Source organism: Pararge aegeria, chromosome 21 (assembly GCF_905163445.1).
Source record: "Pararge aegeria chromosome 21, ilParAegt1.1, whole genome shotgun sequence".
Classification (NCBI taxonomy): Eukaryota; Metazoa; Arthropoda; class Insecta; order Lepidoptera; family Nymphalidae; genus Pararge; species Pararge aegeria.
In genome coordinates, this window is record NC_053200.1 from 11,632,226 (window position 1) to 11,656,832 (window position 24,607).

Consider the following 24,607-nt stretch of genomic DNA (forward strand, 5'->3'; position numbering starts at 1 on the left):
CCTTAAAAATAGATATTTATTACTCAATAAAAATACGTACATCTGCCAGGAAAACGTTTGCTACGGCGAGTAGAGCTTGTTTCGGCCACGGAAATTGCCAATCGATGGTCGTATTATTTACCAACCCGGGAAAACTGCGGCATCTATTGAAACAAAAGTTTAGTTACCTTTGTAACTAAATAGAAAGTTTAATTATTGTTAATGCAGGTACAGAAATATTTAATCAAACCTGTTTCTCAATATGTCACCACTAGGTGACATGGACAAAACGACGTGTAGGTTATCAGCGCATTTGGTGCAAAAGTAGTGCCAGACCGCGTCCCTGGAATCAATAAGGTTACTAGACTACCAGTTTTTTATCGGTTTTGGTACAGAACTTTTCGTGTGCAAGCCCAACTCGCACTTATCCGGTTGTTTTTATATCTTTTTTGACTTTGGACAACAAAGATCCTCTAATGACACTGATATAATGACTTACTTTCCAATACCATATCCAGCCTCCGAGCTCTCATTTCGCATAGAGTTGATAATGGCTTCCTTCTCGTCGTCACCAAACAACGCGGGTATCATACCGATCATTAGTATATTGTTTATGAACTCCAGAAAACCTTCTTCTAGAATCTAAAGAAAGCGACAACCAAAACTTACGATTTTTACGATACTTAAAAATATTACTCGAAACCAGAATATGGGAGAAAAATTTTAAATTTATTTTATAATCTAACACTTTCATGAGTTTATTTTATATATAACTTTGAGATTAATATTTAAAGTTGTGATACCTGTGCAGCAGTAAATAGGAAAACGCTGGGTTTTCCTTCAACGCCCAGCTGATTGTACAACTTTTTCATATCATCCTTAAATGTATTTTCGTTGTAGTTGCGAGTGACCGTTATTTCGAACATATCGTAACCTGCACGTATGAATAGAGAAAGTTATAGGTTCTTGATAATAAAGTACTATCTCTATGTGATCAAATCAGATATGAGGAGATTCGTAGAAGTTCGGACTTACGCTTAGTTGTATTTTTACTTTGCTTCTTTAGACCGCTTGCGCCTTCTGCCTAAATTTTTCTCACTCACTGGCTTACATTTACAAATACAATAAAATACATTTTGTGACTTCTAATATAATACACCTTCATACAAAATTAAAGGGGCTCTGTGTTCCTTGGCTCTTATTTTATCTCTTAAAGGAGGCCAGGACTAGAATGGAATATAGGTTGAGGTTAATTCTAATGACGACAAACATCAAGTCTAGTTGGAACTCCAATTGCAACTGTAATTAACTCGAATGCTAATTAGGGCCCTGTCTTCTATCCCATTGTTAAACCGGCTTGTTCAGGAGGCTGGAAGTCGTCGAACCTATTCGCGAGACGATTCGTAATGACTCTTGAAAACAACTTGTAGACATGGCTCAACAGCGAGATAGGTCTGTAGTTCTTCAGCAAGGTATTATCACCTTTTTTGAAGAACAGAACAACCACGCTCCTGTGCCATGCCTCTGGCGTTGTGCCTTGATGAATGACGGAATTGAACAACCGCTGAAGGACTTTAAGTATCGGTTTTCCACCCGCTTTCAGGAGTTCTGCTGTGATTCCGTCATCACCCGGTGCCTTGTTGTTCTTAAGTTGTTTGAGAGCCATAATAATCTCGTAAAGGCTGACGTCCGGGATATCTTCAGTGAAGTGTCGGGTCAATTTGGCTCTAGGGTCTTTAGCCAAACTTTCAACAGGCTTTTGTGTTGAGGTGTATAACTGTCCATAGAATTTCTCAACCTCACTCAGGATCTCTGGTTTAGAAGATATGAGACTACCATTGTCAGTCTTCAGGCGAGTCAACAGGCTCTGTCCGATAGACAGATCTCTTGCGAACACTTTCGAGCCTTTGTTGCGCTCAATGGCGACTTTAATTTTCTCAGTGTTAAAGTGTCGCAAGTCTTTCGTCTGCAACTTCGAGATCTGTCTATTAATACGCCGATATTCAGACGCATCTTTTGAAGACGTGTATAGAGTAGGTAGGTTAAAAAATTAAATATCCATTGAATAAAAAGTATTTTAGCAAATTTAGCAAAGCAAGCAGTAGTATTATTACAAGAAAATTATAGTACTTACCAGCAGCAAAAGCAGCAAGGCGACAGATGGACTTCTTGCCCGAGCCACCGACGCCTATGATCATTGCGTTGCCACGGTCCATGCGCAGTATTCGCTGCGTGCGGGTCAAATGCTCGAGGCAGTCTTCGAAAAGCACCACCGACATTTTTCCACAACGCTCGTTGAATTCGTCTAGTATCTTTAAATATTAGGAGGGTTAAAAAAAACTAACCATTGCGAATTATGGTTCCGTATCTTGGAAGGAAACTTATAATTATTGTTTGGTTTCTGTTATCGTCTATTTTAAACTTTAAACTAAAACTTTAGGTCAGACATATAATAAGAACTAACAACCTTAAAAGAGATAAAGGTCACAGATTACATACACATTTCATTAGTCTGGGTTTTGTAGTTTTATTGTTGAACTACAGTTTGAATGGTATGTTGTTAAATTAGGTATTTTTGAAAACAATTAGTATTCTACAGAGAAATAATTCAACACTTAAGTAAAATTATTGGTTTAAAATTTACAACCTTGATAGTCTACCATTTGTTTGTTTCTAGATAATAATAAGCTCAAAAAGTATATTTTGTATCACTCATGCGGGGAAAGTAGTATCTTGACGCTTGCTGTTGCGGTTGAAAAAGAACCGTTTGCCCATTTTAAAATTTGAGTGTGACAAGTTTACTTGTCGCACTCAAACAATAATTTTAAAATGGGCAAACGGTTCTTTTTCAACCACAAGAGCGAGCGTACTACTTTCCCCGCATGAGTAATACAAAATAGTATGTGCAACAAGTGCGACATCGATTACCCACTCAAGCGAATGAACTTCGCTTTCGTGGGCAATCGACAACTTGTCGCACTAGTTGCACAATATACTATTGTACGTATGTCAATAAAGTTTATCACAATTAATTCCTCAATGTCTTCCATCGGCTGAACTCAGTTTGAGCTATTTTATTAAAATGATAATTAAAAATATGTAGAGCAATGATTAAGAATTTGTTAAATCTTTTATCTATATATTCAATTTGAAATACCTCTTGGAACAGGAAGTAAACTGCTTCATAGTCAAGCAAGTCTTCATAGTACCTTATCTCTTCTTCATCAAGGGCATTTCGATAGTCACCAAAGAGCAGTGGATCACGGAGGACGTACTCTTCTAGCTATGATGTTAACACAGTAGTAAGTGAAATCTTTTTGAACAAATAAAATATTCATGCTTAATTAAAATGCATTTAAATTTGGCTAATCTATGTTATTTTGCTGATGTTTGAAAGGTAGTCTACTACTCCCACCAGATTGACAAATGGGTCAATTAGAGTCGAGTTATGGAGTCTTAAACTATCTTTTTGTATAGAACAATCTTGTTGACAGTTTTTACTTATTTTTTTTAGAATGGTTGTTCGTAAGGTCAAACTACGAAGGTTATTATTGTGTGATCTTTTGAAACTCATGAACTGTTATCATACCCTATGCTAGTATTACGTTCAGTTCGAGGGGGATATATTAGTGTCATTCGCTAAGAAAACAAATAGGATTTATGTATTTTTGTACGCTTGTTTAAGTATATATTAATTTCACCGTTAGTTCTCGTTCTGGTTCTCCTTCTTCTTCCACTTCCAGTTCTTGTTCTTCAATAGGAGCAGCTTTTGTAGGTTTCGTGTCGCTCGTCATAAATTCTATTGCACATAAAATAATATTAAATGCGTTTTAAACAATTTCTACTAGAAAAATCTCGTATTGTGATTGTATCTTCTTATATAATTAAGTTTTTTTCATTAGCGTTACTCTGTTAGTAACATAGAATTTTAATAAATGTTGAACATAAACTATCTTCAGAATGATCTATTTTATTATAGAATCGAAATATTTCATTTCTAAAAAAGGCCCATTTTCCATTGATTGTTAAAGTTACACGGGAAACTATGTAATTTAATTCAATAGTGTCATTCCGTTTTATTATCATCCAGAAGACTCTTACCATCCTCTTCTTCTTCTTCGACTTTTGCTTCCTCTTCAGGGACGACGATTTCCTCTAGAACTACTGGTTCTGCTTCCGGAAAGAATTTGACAACATGTTCTTGGATATGCTGTTTCATCAGTTCATTGTCCTATGCAGGTAATACAAGGACTATTTTGCTAATCAATTTTATTAAAACAAACACTAATTAAGCAAAGATGTTTCAAATTGGCATAAGTTTAAGAAGCTAATCTAATTAAGCTTATCATTCGATAATACTGATGCATATCATACCTTAATCTGCGGTCATTATTGTAATTTAAGTCAGTATACAATATTTATAATATATACTATTATTCTGGATGGACAAATAAGGATTTTTACCGCTACACTGATAAGTCTATCGCATATGACGCGTGTGAACTCGTTCCTCCAGCATCGGACAATAGAACGCTTCTCACTGAAGAAGTTGGGATGAGTAAGACACATGCCCGCGGCTACTCGCGATAGGTCGCGGAGGTTGAAGATGTAGTGGAACTTGGCAGGCGTTGGCGGCAATTCTACGATGATAATCTGGAATTATATTATGTGTTTGAATAGCACTTACCTACTGGTCCTTAGAAACATTACGAAATTCTTATTCAGTTAGATTTCTTTAAGTGTTTGGTGGAGAAAATAGACCCTTTAATAATCTTAAAATGGTCCAATTTTTTTTATATGATTTAAAATAAATTTCAAATCAAAAAAGTGTCTCGTTCTTTATCTTACTTATTGACCTTTTGCACTTGCATACGTTTTCCTAACTAGATTCTTTCATGTTGTATATTTTATCTATTTATCTTTCATATATGTATACGACATATTATTATTAATAGTATAAAAAATCTGTAAGTCCCATTATTCCAACTCTTACTTTATATAAGTCCAGGGTCATTTGTACAACTTTGTCAACAATGTCCTGTATTTCATCGGGGAATATGGAGAAATGTCCCTTTAGTATGGAGTTATAGATGTGATTCAGTGTCACTTCCGACGGAAACTGGAGATTATACACGGAGAACATGGAAATGAAACGTGGATCCACCTGGAAAATTTAAATAGGTAGTTCATGACAGACCAGTAATCAACTTATATTAGGTTAACGGTTTTGTACGACAAAATTAATTTTTGAATGTAATATCAAACCGTTAAAGCTGTTTGTGCACCAGTTGGGAACAGTTTGTACATGTAGGTGGTATAAGAAACTTAAAAGATCACAAGTCCGCGTACTCCTCAAGCTTCTCGCCTCGCCTCACTCCTAATATCAAGATCGAACAGTAGCGGTCAATTGACCCAGTCAACGCATATGAAAAGACCGCTCAGACTAGTTAATAGATTCAGATTGAAATATAATATTTACGACTGAAGGCACTATATACTATATTAGGATTTATAAGGCTATAGTCAATTTTGCCCGTAAACCTACATTGAAGCAGTGTCGTGGATCTATGCTATATATCTCTTTTATCTATGGCCTGTGGACATGAAAAGGATGATTATGACGAGGCTGAAATTTTTTAAAGACAGCTAAGCAGTTGTGCTTTGCCAGTTGTCAAAACTGGGATCTTAAGTTATTCTAGTTTCAGTAAAACAGTGGAATTTTAGTAACGTTTTCGTATTTCTCGTGCGAGAACAGAATATTAAAACAATCCTTTGTTCTACGTAAGGGAAAACTACCGTGAACGCAGAGAAAGAAAATGCACATAATTATAAAAAAGTGAACGCATAATTCCTAGAAGCAATTGTGCATGAATATAGCATTATGGCCCATGTTTTAGACTGCGGTCCACAAAGGCGCATAGTGTGCACATCTATTTTGCATTTGTTTGAAACAACCGCTACGCTGGGGCGCTTTTTCATTGTAACATGAAGATTGGACAGGCTTTTGGGTTATATAGTTTTATAAATAAACACCAGAATTATAAGTACTTAATGTAACAATTTTCATGTGTTATAACAATCGTAATATCTTAAATCTAAAACAATTTTGTAGATGGTTTTTATTTTATTTTATAGGATGGGGCATCGTTGACAATCTTCTGAAACTAAACTAAGAAAACTTGTTTTTCAGCTTCATTGCCTTCTCCCCCTCGCGTTATTTTTATACGTTTAAGAGTAAAGTACCTACTTAACTAACAATACGGCAAATATTAAAAAATCTAAAGAATACTGAAAATAATGCTTGAATCTCTGATTGTTTTAATGATGGTGCTATATGAAATAGCACCGTCATTAAAACAATCAGACACTTTCGCATTTATGGATTATGCCTGCTTATTTATTTAGTGTAAGTATCCATATTGGAAATGTTGCTTTTGAGCTCTAGGTATAGTAAAACGTTCCCTTGATTTAAACCTATTGCTAATACTTACTTCCAGTACCAGTCCAGTCCAGTGGTTAGGACTTCGACTACACTTTCGGGGAGCCGAGTTGGAATCCCAGCACGCACCTCTTACTTTTGTAAGTTTATATTACTTCAACGGTGAAGGAAAACATCGAGAGGAAACCTGCATGTCTGAGAGTTCCACATAACTTTATCAAGGGAGTTTGAAGTCCACTAATCCGCTCCGTGCTAGTGTGTTGGACTACGGCCTTAACCCCTTCTCATCGTGGGAAGAGACCCGTGCCCGGTAATGGGTTGATATGACAATGATGATGAATACTTACGTCGTTTCTTCCTCCACCAGCCTTTCCCATGGCAGCAAGGAACCCTATGTCCTTCAAATTCTTCCAGTTGAGATCTTTGCCTCTATCATAGAATCCTTTTCTCTCAAATAACAACTTCAACAGTGCTATTGGTTGTTGAGTGCCGTAAGTGTCAACCTAACAAATTAAGTTATTAATACATCAATTCGTTTTTATAACTATAATTCGGGCAAATGGATAATCCGCAAAAAAATAGTTACATAGTTCATATCTAATCAATGGCTTATAACCGTTTATTGCCTGAATAATTCCTCTCCCAATCGCGCACGACGGGGGTGTAGGGAGTTCTTTGTGCCAAGACTTCAAAGGACTTCTTGTGAGGAACTTTCAAGTAGTCGCAGTCTGCATTGGTATGGAAGGCGAACAGTGTTGTTATGGCTACCCATAATAAGCACGCTAGATGGTAGTAGACTGTAGAAGCACAGCTGACGCTGCCCGTTCTCCGTTAGAACCGTGGGAAGTGGAAGGGTGGTGAAAATTGCATTCTGATCTGCCGACACTACTCGGCATTTACACATAAATCCAATATGCTTTGCACGCGTGGGTTCGGATCCCATCCTCGTCGCCAGAATGGTATGTCTGTAGGTAATGGCGGACAAAAGAAACAACCGTCTAGTACCAATGCTAGTTTATTACTACCCGCGGGACTGCGGTGTACGTGTATATATCACATTATTTCTAGCACCTCCGAGAGAAACTAATGTGTGTTTGGTCTTAGACTTTAGATCTTAGATATTTTATCGTGATTGCCGTTTTATAGGAAATTGTCGAATACCTAGTATTTAAATAAATAATAAATATACTACGACAATATACACATCGCCATCTAGTCCCAAAGTAAGCGTAGCTTGTGTTATGGGTACTAAGATAACAGATGAATATTTTTTTTATGAATAATATACATAAATACTTATAATATATAGATAAACACCCAGACACTCAAAAACATTCATTTTCACCACACAAATATTATCCAGTTGTGGGAATCGAACCCACGGCCTTGGAATCAGAAAGCAGGATCGCTGCCCACTGCGCCAATCGGCCGTCAAAATTAAATATTATGTTAATTTCTAATGTTAACCTGGCTGTATATAAAAACTTTATTGTTTTGTATCAACGGCATAAAGTTAATATCTATAATTAAGTACCTACTGATAAATAGGTTCTAAAAATACCGCGTAAGTAATTTAGTGAATAAACTGCTACTGGGCACTAAATAAAATAAAATGGTCGTAACACTTAAAATGTTGTAGCTTAGTTATGATATTTTTTGTAGACAGATTGACAGATGAACCATTGACGACTGTACCTACTTTAGTCGTGCAGTTAATTCGCAAATTAAACGTTCACTCACTATTGGCATATTCATGTCATCGATGAACACTAGCATTTTCTTCCCGACAGGTGGACCAAATACATCTTTGGTCCGCTTCTCTACCACAGATTCCAAATTACGCTGAACGTCCATAGATGATGTGCGAGACGAGAAATTCATCTGCTGAATTAACTGAAAAGGAAATTGAGGTTTTAAACTGATTGCATATAATGATGCCGAAGCAACGCAGTTTAATCAGAGTACGTCAAAAAAAAAAAATTATGCATTTTTGCTATCATATTCCATGACCATTTTATTTAGGTGGGCTTTTAGTTAAGTACCTAACTAAAGACAATAAGATAAGTTCCTTCAATAGTCATCTATTTTATCATCCGGATAGATTCTATTACAAACAAAAATTGTTTGTAATCCACACGTATTTTGCAGAAAGGTGAGTCGCAATAATTTACGATCCTCTGAATTTAAAGTATGTGTTGTGTACAAAAAAAAAAAGTTTGGCTTAGTAGGACTGACGGTATTCGAATTTTTTCAGCGAATTCCAAATTCAAACTCAGTGTAAAAAAAAATATGGCTGGTTTTGCTCGGCTGCTATGTTATGTACTACAATCAGCATTATTATTGATCTACTTAATTTGAACGTTTTGTTGTTATAAACACTGTTATATTTCAATATTGCTACTTAATATTCTTCTCAATTTTATTAAAATATATTCAGTGTCTTCCTAAATTTTTATAATTCGTGTTTTCTATTAATAGTTAAAAAAGAAAAAAAATAAAAATATATTTTGATGGAGGCGCCGGGTATCGATCCCGGTACCTCTCGCATGCTAAGCGAGCGCTCTACCATCTGAGCTACGCCCCCCGATATGAGGTCTGTCAAAATAGTAGTACAAATACTTTATATTTTTTGAAAGTGCGTACTGACCAGTTTTTGCTGTTCGAATTTCGCAATATCGTTATGCAAACGATATAAATCAGTGGCTTTATTAAACGACCGGAAAGAAAATAACCTACCTTCTGACTAACATAAATGTAAGCTTTAATGTTGACATCCAAGAAATCCAAAACAGCTGTGCGCCCAGGTGTTGGCAGGTTGTTTGGTACCATAGTAGTAGTGTTACAGCGCATAGAAATATCTATCATTACATTGTCTTGGGGTCAGGTTATCATGTGTTTTATATAAGCCCTTATCTACATAACATAATAACGTGCGTAAGGTTCTTCAAAGTTCACACACGTTTTATGCATAACTAGCTATTACCTAAACATCGATGATAATGTACCTAAATATATTTGAAAGATGCTGTTTTATTTTTTTTATTTATTTTCTATTATACTAACAATAAGGCACGTTATTTCCTTTGTACCTACTCCTTACTTGTAACAAAACATAGTTTAAATATTAAATAATTTACCTACTTTTCAACAAAGTATCTATTAGCAGATATAAACTTGGTAGTTATTTGGAAAATACAAATCTAAGATTAACTTTATTTTTTAGATAATAAAGGATGTTTGTTTTTATTTACATATTTATTATTAATAAAGTGTCCTCCTACTATTTTAAATTTAGTATAGTTTTTAATACATAAGTAGTAGAACTAGGCTATGAACAACATGTTTTCAGAGGATTCTCGAGTACTTCATTCACATTGCCAGAAGAGATGGAGACAATCTTCAAAACAAATTAGTCATTTGCAAAGTGGAAGGAAAGAGACCTCGAGCACATTATTTTACTATTTAGTATGCAAAAGTGACGTTTGATAGCAAAGATTGCTAGATATACGCCTGTCGCTAGCCTGTAGTTATTTCCCTGCCGCACTCACTGCTCTCGATGCCAAAGTGCATATATTGGATAGAAGCAGGCGTTACTTCGCGGAATTCCATGATATATTATGAAAATTAAGCTTAATTTGCTATAGTCCGCGAAAAGCAGCAGAATCTGTATGGTGTACCTATATTAATAATTTCTGCAACAGATACCAAACAGATCTTCGGCAATGTACCCTCTACGCACGTTTCGCCCAGAAACCGGAGCATCTTTAGGATGTTGACTTGACAGTAAATAAATGTTAAGTACACACAATTATTAATTGTAAAGTCAACATCTCCTGAAGAAATTATACTAAATTTATTTAGCTTAATTTTCATAATATAAAGTGCATATATAGCTTTATATGTTGCTAAAAGCCAAGTCAAGTGTCGCGACATCGTCCGAAAGGTTATAAGTGGAAGGGTTCACGATCCTCAGGCGGGGCCCCTTTCCACTAAGGAATACCTACGACGTATAGAGGGAGTAGCACTTACGTATTTTTCCGGTGACAACCCACGTAAGTAATTGTTGACGATTGCAGTTTTAGATGTACCAGTTTCACCAACTAATAGTACAGGTCTTTCCACCTGAAAATAATATAAAAGGGAATAAGGAAGCGTATAGCCTATATGTAAGGTATTCAAATAGACAAGCATGCTCCAACCTAGACCTCGTCATTGCTCTCTATCGGGCATAATTGTCGTCAAGCGCTGGCCTATCGTCAATAAAAAAAACTAGCCGACTCGTGCAACTTCGTCTGCACCAAATCGGTTATTACTGGAAAACACGAATAAAATGACATTTTCTAAAAATGAATCCTAGCTAGATCGATTTATCGCCCCCGAAAGCCCTTGTATACTAAATTTCATGACAATCAATGGAGCCGATTCCGAGATTCCAATTATATATATATAAGAATTGCTCGTTTAAAGATATAAGATAAAATGATTTTCAATAGTTTATCCAATGTTGTTAGGTAATGATTATTTTATTCGTAAACTTACTATTTACAACGTGTAACGGAATTACGAAATAAATTTGAATGAAGCATTAGTATATTTCACGAGGAATCACCCTGTAAAATATTAAATCAAAAGAAGCATATTTATTTTTTGACGTGACAACGTCTTATAAATTGGTTTGCCGGGTGACACTTCAAGAAACTGCGTTACGCTCCGCTCACGTTATGCGCTCACAATGAGAGCGAGTGAGAGGCACGCGTCCCTTCCACTCGGGCATGGTTAGCCCGCCTAAGAGCGAGAGAGACAGACATAAAAAGTGAAAGGCACGCGTCCCTTTGTAGTAAACGCTGTTTCATTGTACGCAAATGTATTGCAAGTTATTGTATGTATATTTGTATATAAATACGTATTTATGTGTAAAGGTAAAAATAAAATTTTGTTAATATGAAATTCAGTGCGAGATTCTTTGTATAAATTAATGTTTTAAATATAATTCTTTGTATAAATAAATGTTTTAAATTGTTACTATTATTTCATCCTTCTTCCTACTATACGAATGAATATTCACATTAAAATTATTTTACCACTCAAAGTCGTTGTCACGTAAAACTTTCGCCCGTATACCGACTTTACAGGCAACCAATTTTTCATACAAACGATTTCAAAACATTCTATGAGTTTACTTATGACAACCCCATTTAACATAAAAGACCGACACACGCATAGTAGCTACGATCTAATAATTATAATGAAATGATTTTAATTTTGCATGTGATGTTAAGGCTGTATCTAATTTATTTCAGTAAAATCTATGGCAGTAGTTTACTCGAAAACTATAAGGTTTTCAGTCTCACAGATAAGTCTCAGAGACAGTACAAACAGTAACACTAAAGCCTGTAAAGTATAATTTCGGTTTTCATTTACCCGTTGTATAGTAGCTGATAATTGAAGTCCTCAACAAACTTAAGCAGGTATTCTTTCAGGAGCATAACCTCACAGTAGTAAAAAACATGACTAAAATCGTTACCTATTCGCCATCGTCAACCCATTGACGGCATTTTCTCGGGCAGTTTTAGTATGTAATACAGTCGCACCCCGCATGTGTCTATTTAGGGTGTATAATTTTTATGTATAATTGTTCATAAATCCGCCTTTAAATGCGTGAAATAATGTCGTCTTGTGCAAAGGCACTAAAACGCCGCTAAACTCAAATAAAAAAACTAGCAACATGATATGTATGTGCATTTTTACTAGAACACTGTCTTCCAATTAATAATAAATACATTTTTATATCTAAATCCAGTTTATGAAAGACTGATATAATCAACGTTTTATTATAATGGTGGTTAAAGTTGACAAGAAATGAAGTTTCATCTTATTATAAAACGTATTCAATTGATTGCTCTAATATTCATATTCAATATAAGTATACCTAAATCAGAATCTAGCTTTTTTAAAATCGATGCGTCGTACCAAAAAACTATGGATAGATTAAATTGCAACACAGGCGTTATTTACTTTGGTTACTTACACTCTCCATGATTTTGATAAGCCAGGTCATTTTCAGCGTGTCGACCGTAGGTACTAGGATAGCAGAGAACTTCGCATCTCTGTCGTGGATGTAATCGGGGATCAACCATTCCCATGCCTCCCAGGTCTTGGTTGACAACTCCAAGCAGTAGTCGTATAGGGAAGGAAAACCCATTGGAAAATGTTCTGAATGAAAAACGCGAAAGCATACAATCACAATCGCTTTGAAATTAAAAATAATTCATAATAAAATCTTTAAAAATTCACATTTGATCTCAACAAATTGTAATCCTGAAAATAATGAAAAGAGGTTTATTCTATACTAGCTTTTGCCCGCGTTCTTCGTCCGTATTTATTACGGTTTTTATAAAACGCGTGGGATCAGCTGTTTTTTTTGGGATAAAAAGTAGCCTATTTTACTCTCCGTGCTGTTATCTTTACACCAAATTAAGTCGATTGTTGTTTGTGCGTTTAGGAAGGAAATAAAACAAACAAACACAATTTCGCAATTTTAAATATTAGTATGTAGGTACCTATTGATTAATGTTGTAAACAGGAAAACATTTTTTTTGTTTCCGTTAAAATTTGTTACATATTTTTTTAATAAACTTCCATAATAACTCTTTCTTAGTTATAAAGCTATGTTATACAAAAGTAATACAGACAATATTAATAATTTTAAGTAATAATAATATTTCAGCCTGAAATAATGGTTTTTTATATACTAGCTGTATCGCATGAGCTTACTGTACGCCTTATACATATCTCAATAAAACCATATACATTATACATATCTCTTATAAAAGACAATAACAATAACGCATTTTGTGTTTAAAAAACCGAGGGGAGTTTTCAATCGTCATAATTCGGCATAGTATATATATTATATATCATTCGTCGCAAAAACGAGTCACCATACATTTCTTTTTTAATTTACGCGGATGATCTGAGGATTCTAACAATACCTGGTACATCCAAATCTGTTTAGGCATTTAGAAGATATGTTGGAATAAAGAAAGTCATTTATTACATACGTGAGATTATTTCTTTTTGGACAGACATGTAAATTATATAATACCAAATAGCTTACTCGTAGTTGCTTTCTTTTCTGGTGTGTCTTCAACGAGCATCATTGGACAGGCCTTCTTAATGTAATTGTCGAAATCAAATCTTCCGTCGTCGATTATGGCCGCCCCTAGGCTATTGTACATTGACTGCAACAAAATATTTTTATTTCATTATAACAGTATTGTAAACTACGGTTCTGCTCGCTAAGTGTCTCAGTGGTGTCATCTTATAAATGAGTGCTGTCATCTTATAAATGAGTCCTGGGGTACATTCCTGGCACCGTCGGACTCGCGCATCCGTCCCGTACGGATGTCTGTCTCGCAACCGATTGCTCGAGGTGAAAGTGTCAGTGGAAATCAGTGTCCGTTTCTGCGTTGTGGTAGTGCAGTGTAGTTCTAGGGTCTAGGATTCCTGTAAGTACACGTGTTATTATTAGCGTAGTTTAACACCCTCGTCACCTAAAGGCGAGGCCCCATAGGGCCACACCCTTTTTTTAGGCACACACCTCCCTGCATGGCAGGGAGGTCAACCGCTACCCCGGGGGCCGCCATGGCCCTCGCCGACTCCGACCTTAATCTGGAGGCCCTCTTAAAGGACCTCCAGGAGAATAACGCGGGTTACCTAAACCGCTTTAGGACTGTTAGGCCTAGAGTGTTCACGGACAGCCCGCAATCCCCGGCTCCCGCAGAGCCGATTACTGAAGACCCGGTCGCTATCCCTGCGATAGCGATCGAAGAATCTACCTCCCCGGCATCATCCGAGACCGACGACGGCTTCACCGTCGTCGGTGCTAAAAAGCGGAAGCTTAAGGCTTCCAAATCCAAGGCGAACCCGCCAAAGAAAGTGGTACCGGACCGCCCGATTAAGACCCAGTCCCAAGCGCCCCGCGCAGCGCCTCGCGCAGCGTCCCAGGCTTCCCCTGCGGACGAAGACGAGCCCGAAGACTCCCCTATGGAGGAGCAACCCCAACCCAGGGATAGAATCCCACCTCTCTTCATCCGCGACAAGCTCGCATGGATGAAAATCATCCCGCTTCTTGAAGCGAACGGCATCGGCTTCACCGGTGCCCGATCCACCGCTATAGGCATTAGAGTACAGTGCCTATCCTCCGACGACCACCGTCGGCTAACTTCAATGCTCAGAGAGCATAATATAGGTTTTCATACCTACGCCCTAAGAGACGAACGCATTCTCCGCGTCGTCATTAAAGGATTACCGAAGGAGATTAGCTCCGAGGTAATAAAAGCCGACCTTTTGTCGCAAAATCTACCTGTCCTGGAGGTACATAGGATGTACAATACCAGGACGAAATATGTCTACGAGATGGTTCTCGTTTTATTAGAACTTTCCCCCGAAGGTAAAGAGATTTACAATCTCGAAAAAGTGTGCCACCTTTCAGGACTCACTATCGAGAAGCCCCATAACAGAGGCAAGGTCGGCCAGTGCCACCGATGCCAACTGTACGGCCATTCCGCAAGGAATTGTTTCGCCCGCCCTAGGTGCGTCAAGTGCCTGGGCGACCACGGCACCGCCGATTGCTCCCGACGGGACCCGACCGTCGACGAACCACCGAGCTGTGTACTTTGCTACACCCAAGGGCACCCCGCGAATTATCGCGGATGCCCAAAGGCGCCGCAGTTTACACGGCGCAGGGGACCGCCGCCGGCTCGGAGACCCGCAGCACAGCCCGCCCAACGCTTCGTCCCAGCGCCGGTACCCGCTACCAGCGCATGGGCCAAGCCCCTTAACGGAGCGCCTAGCGCCTCCGCCCCCGCCCCCGCACCGGTGCCGGTAGCCCCTCAGGCCACCGTACCGGCAGCGGCCCACCCGGCCACAGCGCCCTCGCCCATGCACCTATCTTCGGATATGGACCCCCTGGACTTCATCCAGTACCTCGTGTCTGCGGTTGACATGAACGAGGTAAAAGTATTCTTTGCAAAGGCAAAGGTCTCCCTCAACCAGGCTATGCGTGAGCACTCTAGCCTCCTAACAACCATCGGGACTATCCAAAAAGCAATCCGCTAATGGGTAGTACATATAAAGGTAGGGTAAAACCACACTCCCTGGCAGTCAGCTTCTTTAATGCAAACGGCATTATCGATCAAATGCATCAAATCCGTGAATTTATATGTGCACAACAAATCGATATCTTCCTAGTGCAAGAGACCTTCTTAAAACCTAGTAGAAGCGATCCCAAAGTTGGAAATTATAACTTAATTAGAAATGATCGGACCACCAACCGGTTGGGTGGTACCGCGATCTATTACAGAAGGGCTCTTCACTGCACTCCTCTCGATCCTCCACAGCTTACCAACATGGAAGCCTCCGTATGTCAGGTGGGTATGACCGGCCATCCGTCGATCATACTAGCATCCGTTTATCTCTCACCGAACAAAACCTTTTTAGAGAGTGACTTACTCGCTCTCCTCTCCTTAGGTGACTCTGTCATTTTGGCTGGCGACTTCAACGCTAAGCACACCGACTGGTCCCGCTCCACTAACGCGCACGGACGACAACTTAACATACTTGTCAGACGACCCGACCTCAACTTTATCGTAGTTGCCCCAGACTCGCCGACTCGCTTCCCGATGTCGGATAGTTCGATCGACCGACCGGACATACTCGACATAGCGCTCCTCAAGAATATCACCCTTCAGGTGAACTCTGTGGAAGTGCTATCCGAGCTATATTCGGATCACAGACCTGTCAAACTACAGCTAGGCCCCGTAGGCCCCGCGATCCTCCCGACCCGTAAAGTCATCGACTTCAAGAAGCTCTCCGGGCTACTCGAAGCGAAGGACTCTGTGCACCTCTCTAAAATTCCTGACGTCGTAGAGACATTAGAGCAAGCCCAGGCAGCCTCACTGCACCTGACCAACCACGTTTGTGACGCTACGAGCGAATGCTCCCGCGAGATGCCGTGCGGATTTTACCGCATGGTACTCACGGAGGACGCGCGAGAGCTAATCACAAACAAGAATAGGGCCCATAGGGAGCATGACAAATATCCGACACGACAGAATCGGTTAGAACTCTGGAGAGCCCAGAGGAAGGTAGTGTCTATCATTACCGCACTCCGACACGGACAATGGGACAGGTTCTTGGGGGAGCTCTCGCCATCGCGTAGTGCGTTCTACAAACTGGCGAAGGCTCTCAAAATGACCCGCGCTCCCGCCCTCAAACCGTTAGCACGCCCCGACCTTCCGCCCGCCTTTGAAGATATCGATAAGGCTGAATGCATGGCTGACTGCCTCGAATCCCAATGCTCTCCGAGCACCGTATCCATTGATAGGCCCCACGTCTTGCGAGTCGAAAGCGAACTCGCAACAATCCTCTCGACCCCTCCCGATGGTGAACCTCTCGCCCCGACGACCTGCGATGAAGTTCATACTATTATCAAGGGTTTCCACTCTAAGAAAGCCCCAGGCCCCGACGGCATTACCAATAAAACCCTAAAGTTACTCCCAGGACAAATTATCAACCTACTTGTGGTAATTTTTAATGTATTCTTGGCAAACTGCTACTTCCCCAACCAGTGGAAGGAAGCAACAGTCATAGGTATCCACAAGTCGGGCAAACCCCGCGACCTTCCCTCCAGTTATCGCCCTATAAGCCTCCTCAACACCTTAGCAAAGGTGTATGAGAGGGTAATATTACACAGACTGAAGGCAGTCGTAGAGGAGAAAAACCTCCTTAACGACGAGCAATTCGGCTTTCGAGCCAAGCACTCTTGCGTCCACCAAGCGCACCGCCTCACGGAGCACATACTGGCAGGATTCAATCGATACAGACACATGAGCCCCACTGGGGCCGTGTTCTTAGACATTGCCAAGGCCTTCGACAGGGTCTGGCACGCCGGCTTGTTGTACAAGCTGCACCATCTGGGCGTGCCAGCTAGTCTCGTTCGTTTGCTGCGAGCGTATCTCACCGATCGCACATTTCGCTATCGTCTAGACGGTACGCTCTCTTCCCCTAGACCCATACGAGCGGGAGTCCCTCAGGGCTCCGCGCTCTCCCCACTTCTATACGCGCTCTTCACGAGCGACATTCCCCGCGACCTACCGGCGACGGTCAAACTGGCCCAATTCGCCGACGATACCGCTCTCTTTGCGACCGATCCCAAAAAGAGCAACATTGCAAGTCGACTCCAAAAGGCGCTCCACCTGCTGGGCAAGTGGTTCCGCCTCTGGAGGATCGAGGTTAACCCCGAGAAGAGCGCAGCGGTGCTCTTCACGGGCAAACCGAGAGGCCGCTTCACGGTAAACCCCGCAGAGGTCACCCTCTACGGGCGTCCCATACCCTGGCAAGACAAGGCCAAATACCTGGGAGTAACGTTCGATCATAGAATGAGCTTCACCGCACACATTCGCAAGGCCCGCAACAAGGCTGCGTATGTGATGGGTCGTCTCTATCCGATGATTTGCCGCAAAAGCAAATTATCCCTCCGTCACAAGGTAACCTTGTATAAAACGTGCATACGTCCCATTATGACATACGCCAGCGTCGTATTCGCCCATCGCCCTCACAGCTCCTACAGGAGCTTTCAAGTCCTGCAGAACAAATTTATGCGTATGACCACGGACAGTCCGTGGTACATGCGCAACGTAGATCTCCACCGAGACCTCGATCTTCCCACCATAGCCCAGTACATGAAAACATTATCAAAGACCTACTTTGAAAATGCAGTCCGACACCCCAACCCCCTAGTGGTCGAGGCGTCCACTTATACCCCCGTCCCCGACGTCGAACCAAAGCGGCGACGTCCGAAGCATGTCCTTGACGACCCTGACGACAAAATAACTACCGACAACGTGTCCCAACAACACACACACACGCAACATTCACAGCGTCTTCGCCGGCGAAGACGAGGGCCCCGATTTCTGACGTCATCCGGACGTGGATCCTTACCACGGTCACGGGGGCGTTCGGACTAAACAATGATTAGTCCAAAAGTCCACCAACAGTCAGATTAACGTCGAACCGAGCCGAGGTCCGAGTCCTCGCAGGAGGCACCCTCGGGTCGACGTCTCCCATACTCCCCCCGATGTCGTCGAGCCCTGGGGCTCTTCTCATGGCGAGCTTTCGCGCTCGCCCCACTCCCCCGGTGACGCCGTAGCAACCCCTTAGGTGGTTATCGGCAAGTGTCCTTCCGAAAAAGCAAAAGCATTCCTGGCACCACCACTATCTCTGTCGCACATTATACCGGCGAATGAGATAGGACGTTATCGGCCGCCTAATCTATTCTTTAATGGCGCGGGCTACAATTATCTTTTGCCGAGTAGTAAATTCAAACGGCACTAGTATGTGCTGTTGTGGAATGGACCCTTAGAAAGCCCTTAAAGTCAAAGCGCGGAAATCATTCAAGATACAGTTTTTTTGTCACATGAAAACACAGATCGAGTTCGTGAGCTCAAATTTAAATAAACGCAACGCAAAATTCATTTTGCATTCCATATTTTTAATTTAAATAATGGACTTTAAAATTTCCATAGCCTTCGTCCCCGCTTTGAATAAAAGATATTGGGGCGTTATGTTTCCCATTCCATACTTTGTGTACTGATTTAATTAAAACTTGATTTAATTTTTTTTATACGGTGAAAAAATCAGCAAAACGGAAGCTAATTTTATTTATTTATGTTGAGGGCGATACTTATTTAACTGGGCGCGAATGCCATCTTTAAACCCAAACCTACGCAGGGCATGCAATGAACACGTTCAAAGTCCTTTGCTCTGGGCCCATCAACCCGAGACGTAGGTGTTAAACGTAATGTGCCTGTGTGTGTATATGAGTGTATCTACTTCCACCGGCATTCACGCCCTTCGGAACCGAACTAAGCAATGCTATTTGGCGGCAGGCATAAGCATGGTATGGTAGCATAACCTTCCAAACAAGAAATCTGTCAAAATATTCTCTACTACTACTGAGTCTACTACCGATTTCTTGAGGCTTAGTGTAAATTGCCTAAAATACGACGATAACGTGTCTCTTAGTAAATGTGAAAATAAATTATGCTACCTTGTGCACCATCTACTGTTCACCTAATAGCTTCTGACGTTTAGGTTGCATTTAAAAGGTAACTTTAAGTAATAATGCCGCCTTGGCATCCTAACACTATGTACTGTTTTCTTATATTCTTATTTTCCTTGTGTTTTTAATTATTTAATTAGTTAATCTTTCTAAAGCCTAAAATTGACTGTCCTCAATAACTATCCAGTTTTAGATTTCGGGTACCTGTTAATTATCCCCGTAAACCTATAACTCCACTCTGTCCTCCGTTGCGTACAACTGTTCTTGGTGCCAATTCCCCTGTTCCAAGATTATGTTAGACCCTAAACCACATTAGCACTGAAGTTGATATTTACTCTGACTCTTTGTATAAGTTCAGAGATAAGATATTTTCATTATGGACCAATGGACCCTTATTTGCTGTTCTTTGATTTATTTTTTTAGTGTGTGATATATTTTGTTATTATATTCTCATTCACGATACCTTTTCTTTTCATTACATGGTGTTATTATATATTTTCATATGCTGTGTTTACTTTTAAGAAAACATTACACTTAAATAGAATAGTTAAAATTTTAAAAAGGTTTTATTGGGGTAAATGTTTGTAAGTAAACCTAATAAATAAAATAATATAAAATAAAATAAAAATAAGCGAAAATCCAGCACCATCAGCGCTTTACCTAATAGAAATTCCTTTTCATTAGCTAGGCTTTATTTAATGATTTTTGAGATTAGCCTTCACAGACGGATAAACAGTTAGGGGCCTTTTTAGGGTTCCATACCAAATGATTAAAACTGGACCCTATTACTAAGATTCCACTGTCCGTCCGTCTATGTTTCTGTTACCAGGCTGTATCTCATGAACCGTGATAGTTAGACAGTTGAAGTTGTCACAGATAATGTATTTCTGTTGCCGCTATAACAACACATAGTATATTTAAGGGAGCTCCCATACAACAGACATTGCTGTTTTTTTTTTTTGCTGTTTTATAGATAATAGTACGGAACACTTTGTGCGCGATTCCGACTCGCACTTGGCTGATTTTTGATAATAATGTACAATGATAATATTAATTATCTCAGTTACACAATTAGTGAACTGTACAGTGTTATTACATCGTATGGTATATTTTCAAAAAGGTCACGTACTTTCACATTTTAATAATATAATATACGTGTCTGCGATTGTTATGTACGAATATTTGGATAACTTTGTAACAGGGGGCGTAGCTCAGATGGTAGAGCGCTCGCTTAGCATGCGAGAGGTACCGGGATCGATACCCGGCGCCTCCAATAAAATCCCTTTTTATTTTTTTATAAAAGCGTTAAGGGTTATTTAGACATAAAATTTACTCTTATAACTAGCAAATGTGGCTTAGCTTCCTCACCAACGTATTAATGCCAGCGTATAAATGCCCAGTGCGCCCACTACTGGGCATTAATACGCTGACGATGATGGTAATTAATGTAAATACATTTATATACCACGACAATATACACGTCGCCATCAAGTTTCAAAGTAAGCGTAGCTTGTGTTATGGGTCCTAAGATTACTGATGAATATTTTTATAAATAGTAATCATAAATACTTATAAAATACAGTTAAACACCCAGACCCACTGACCATTCGTGCTCATTACATAAAAAAATCCAGTCGCGGGAATCGAACCCAGAGCCTTCGGCTCAAAAAGCTGGATCGCTGGCAACTGCGCCAATCGGCCGTCTAAATGGCCGTGTAATGTGGGTTGGATGCCTTCAACTATTTTTATCAAATACAATTACCAAGGCCGATGTCAAAAGTATCCTCTGAGGAACGGGGGTTGCATCCCGTAGTTAGGCATATTCGCAATACCATGTTACTGCGAATATCTAATAGTAGCAGTAGACCTTATTGGAACATAGCTCGTCCGGGGAAGTAGTTCTTTCTGCCGCCAAGCAGAATTGCTGTGTTCCGGTAAGGGGGCCGGTGTAATTACGGGCGCATGGGGTTTAATACCTACGCCTCAGGTTTATGGACACAGAGTAGCACTTGCTCTATATAGGCGATGGTTTTCTGCTTAACATCTTCCATCCATTAACTTGGTCCGACAGTAAATTACTACAACTAAAAAAGGACAACTGCAATTAATATCTACGAAGCTAGGTATATTGACTAAACCTGGTAATCTGGAGGAATAAATATTTTATTCATTATTTGTCTGAATCTTCGGAACTTTAACATGCCTATTCCCTTCTGTTTTGTTTGGGGTTTGACAATATTGTATATATTTATGTATTATTGATATTAATTCTATAGGTATATATTAATTATCTGTATCTATATATTATATTGTAAGTTTATTATAATAATTATGTATATATAGGTATGTATGTTTATTTATATGCACCACCTACCTCTCTTCTTGAGCTGTGTTTAACGCCTTTGGTTGCCTGGAAGAGATCGCTATGTAGCGATAAGGCCGCCAAATTGTATACATTTTGTTAATATTTTTTTTATAATTTTACTTTATGTTTATGTGGTGTACAATAAAAGTGTATTAATTCATTCAATCATTCATTTTTTTAATTGCTTTAATTCACTCTAGATAAGATAAATGAGCATAGGTAGGTATCCTCCATAGATAATATAAGGGTTATCTTTGATTACTTACGACCATAAATACACATTCGACCACAGTTCTGTCAATTTCTTCATTGCCGTCTTCTCTGTTCGGCAGAAGACCGCTTATCATGTAGCACAACTGCATCACCTGGGAGAATTTCTTGTTTTAGGGAAATCCCAATCATCATTATCATTATCATTACCTATTACTGGCCCACTACACAGTGCTCTCGAAATGATAAGGGTTAAAGCCATTGACCCCACGCTTTGAAACAATATGAAAAACTCTTAGCCATAGCACGGTTAAAGTAAGTACTTGTAACTTCTAACCTTCGAACTCGGTACCACTGAATAGGAAGCCGTCTTATCCACTCGCCTATAAAAGTATTTTTTATGAAATCCCATTCGTTAAGTTAACACATTTTATCGTTACGTTTGAATAATTTAACTTAACAATCAAGACTTTTTCTTCACTAAAATAATTAATCGTGATACAGTTACAGTCCGACCAAAAAGTAAATACAATTAAAATATTAAATATTCAATATACAACCTTTTTGGATACCAATTTCAATATTATTTATTGTTAAATTGTTGAATGTTATTAACGGTTTTTAATGCTCAAGTCAATGACCGAACACTGATGCCCGTTTTCACAAAACCTAGGCATCGCCTAAATGGAAGGCCTAATGATTTAGACAAATTCTATAGAAAAAAAACGTGATAACTATTCATGAATGGTTGTTGTATGTCTAAAAATCTCCTTAGAATAGGCGTTTTATTCAGGCATTGTTCTTGTTCTTCGTAAGTGAAAACGGGCATGACACAGACGCTATGGCAGACTTGAGGCCCACCTCACCATTATCATCGGCCTATTCATGTCCCAGTGCTGGGAACAGGCCTCTTCTCTAGTATACGTTCTCGTTTACGCACGAGAGGGGAGTTTACGACTTTGATTAAGGACGCGCGCTTCATCAGCCTGTAACACTTCACTGCTGGACAAATGGCCTTTCCCAAATCCGAAGGGTTAGTGATTTGGCAATGAGAACGCTGCTGCCCGTTCCGTGTTTGCTATATTCCCTTAGTCGCCTCGTACGACACTCACAGGTAGAGGAGGGGTGGTGACAACTGTATTCTGATCATCCGTCGCCACACGGCTATATTATTATGCTAAATAACATAATAATAATAATAATAATAAGTTTTTATTTGCTTAGAAGTACAATGTTTTTTCTAAAATTACCCTGGACCCCCAAACTAGGATATCCCGTGTCTTGGGGGTCAGTGTCTTCCCATATGTGCTGTGCCCGTATTTAATACGTACATAAGTGTGTGTGCGAGCATGCGTGTGTGTGTGTGTGTGTAGTTTGTGTGTGTGTGCGTGCATGTGTGTGGGTGATTATTTATTATTTATTCAAATTAATATTCAATAAAATATTATACATATTTAGTTAATTTACCTTAACGAACGAATTATATTTTCGGTATCTTGATAATTTAGATGACTCAGCATATTCTTCAGTTTATTTGTAACATTGTAATTATTTAAATGTGTTATTTTTAGTTTTTTATTAATGTTTTTATATAAAAATGGCCCTAAGTACAAAAACTGACGCAAATGCACTGTTTGTTCGAGGAATATGTATTGTAGGTCGACGACGGGGAGAAATTTTAATAGATTGGATTCGATAGGTCCGGTGGTACCGTGTAATACTACGTAGGATATACAGTTGCCTTACTGTAAGAAGTTTGGAAATTGTATAAAGTTCAGTTGTAGGAAATCTGCGGGGCTTAGTAAGCATGACCTTTATAATAGCTCTTTGAGCTCTTTCCACCTCAGTCATATGCGTGGTAGCGGCTCCTCCCCAAGCTGATATGCAATAGATCAGAAGAGATTGGCACAGCGCTTTATAAACCAGTGTAATCAATTTATTATCGACAATATCACGGAGGTTTCTAAATACTGGAATAAGTCTTCTGACTCTATTAGAAAGGGCTGTAATGTGGGGTGCCAGTTTAGATTTTCATCGATTATTACTCCTAGATACCTCATGGAAGACTCTTTATCGAGAATTGCACAGGAGCAGTCATTTGGTGGGAATTCCAATGTGGTACACTGAAGAGAGTGCAATTTGAGTGTGAAATTTGTAGGCGGTTGGGTAGCTGGCCTGATGCTAAAGCAAATGTATTTAGTTTTTTGGGCATTTATAGTAAGTAAATTGTTTTCCAGTGTTTTTCTAATCTTCGCTAGTCCTTTTTCAGCTGTCTTGCGGGTCTCTTCCCATGTTCTTCCATGAAATATTATGGCAGTGTCATCGGCAAACGCAAATATTTGGGCGTTATCCAATTCTAAATCACACATTTCATTGGCATATATCAAAAAAAGTGTAGGGCCTAGCGTGCTCCCTTGAGGTATACCGTGTGTTACTTTCTGGGTGTTGCTAGTGTAGTCCAAAACTTTGACTGTTTGGCTTCTTCCTTTAA

General features: G+C 39.5%; 1 protein-coding gene and 2 non-coding genes across 3 annotated transcripts in view; 1 reads left to right on the top strand and 2 right to left on the bottom strand.

Moving 5' to 3' along the window:
* Nucleotides 1-24,607, bottom strand: part of LOC120633444 (dynein heavy chain 10, axonemal) — an 87,457-nt gene that overhangs the window by 18,183 nt on the left and 44,667 nt on the right. The window contains exons 51-66 of the mRNA XM_039903652.1: nucleotides 22,173-22,271; nucleotides 13,536-13,659; nucleotides 12,447-12,631; nucleotides 10,448-10,540; nucleotides 8,159-8,311; nucleotides 6,766-6,921; nucleotides 4,973-5,143; nucleotides 4,444-4,632; nucleotides 4,081-4,210; nucleotides 3,681-3,778; nucleotides 3,137-3,262; nucleotides 2,114-2,291; nucleotides 783-913; nucleotides 479-621; nucleotides 230-322; nucleotides 41-143 (exon numbers count right to left, since the gene is read on the bottom strand). Of these exons, the coding sequence (XP_039759586.1) occupies nucleotides 41-143; nucleotides 230-322; nucleotides 479-621; nucleotides 783-913; nucleotides 2,114-2,291; nucleotides 3,137-3,262; nucleotides 3,681-3,778; nucleotides 4,081-4,210; nucleotides 4,444-4,632; nucleotides 4,973-5,143; nucleotides 6,766-6,921; nucleotides 8,159-8,311; nucleotides 10,448-10,540; nucleotides 12,447-12,631; nucleotides 13,536-13,659; nucleotides 22,173-22,271 (2,172 nt within the window). The remainder of the gene's footprint in view (nucleotides 1-40; nucleotides 144-229; nucleotides 323-478; nucleotides 622-782; nucleotides 914-2,113; nucleotides 2,292-3,136; nucleotides 3,263-3,680; nucleotides 3,779-4,080; nucleotides 4,211-4,443; nucleotides 4,633-4,972; nucleotides 5,144-6,765; nucleotides 6,922-8,158; nucleotides 8,312-10,447; nucleotides 10,541-12,446; nucleotides 12,632-13,535; nucleotides 13,660-22,172; nucleotides 22,272-24,607) is intronic.
* On the bottom strand, nucleotides 8,930-9,002 carry Trnaa-agc. Its single transcript has one exon. It is a non-coding gene; the product is annotated as a tRNA-Ala (tRNA).
* Nucleotides 20,742-20,814, top strand: Trnaa-agc. The gene has a single exon. It is a non-coding gene; the product is annotated as a tRNA-Ala (tRNA).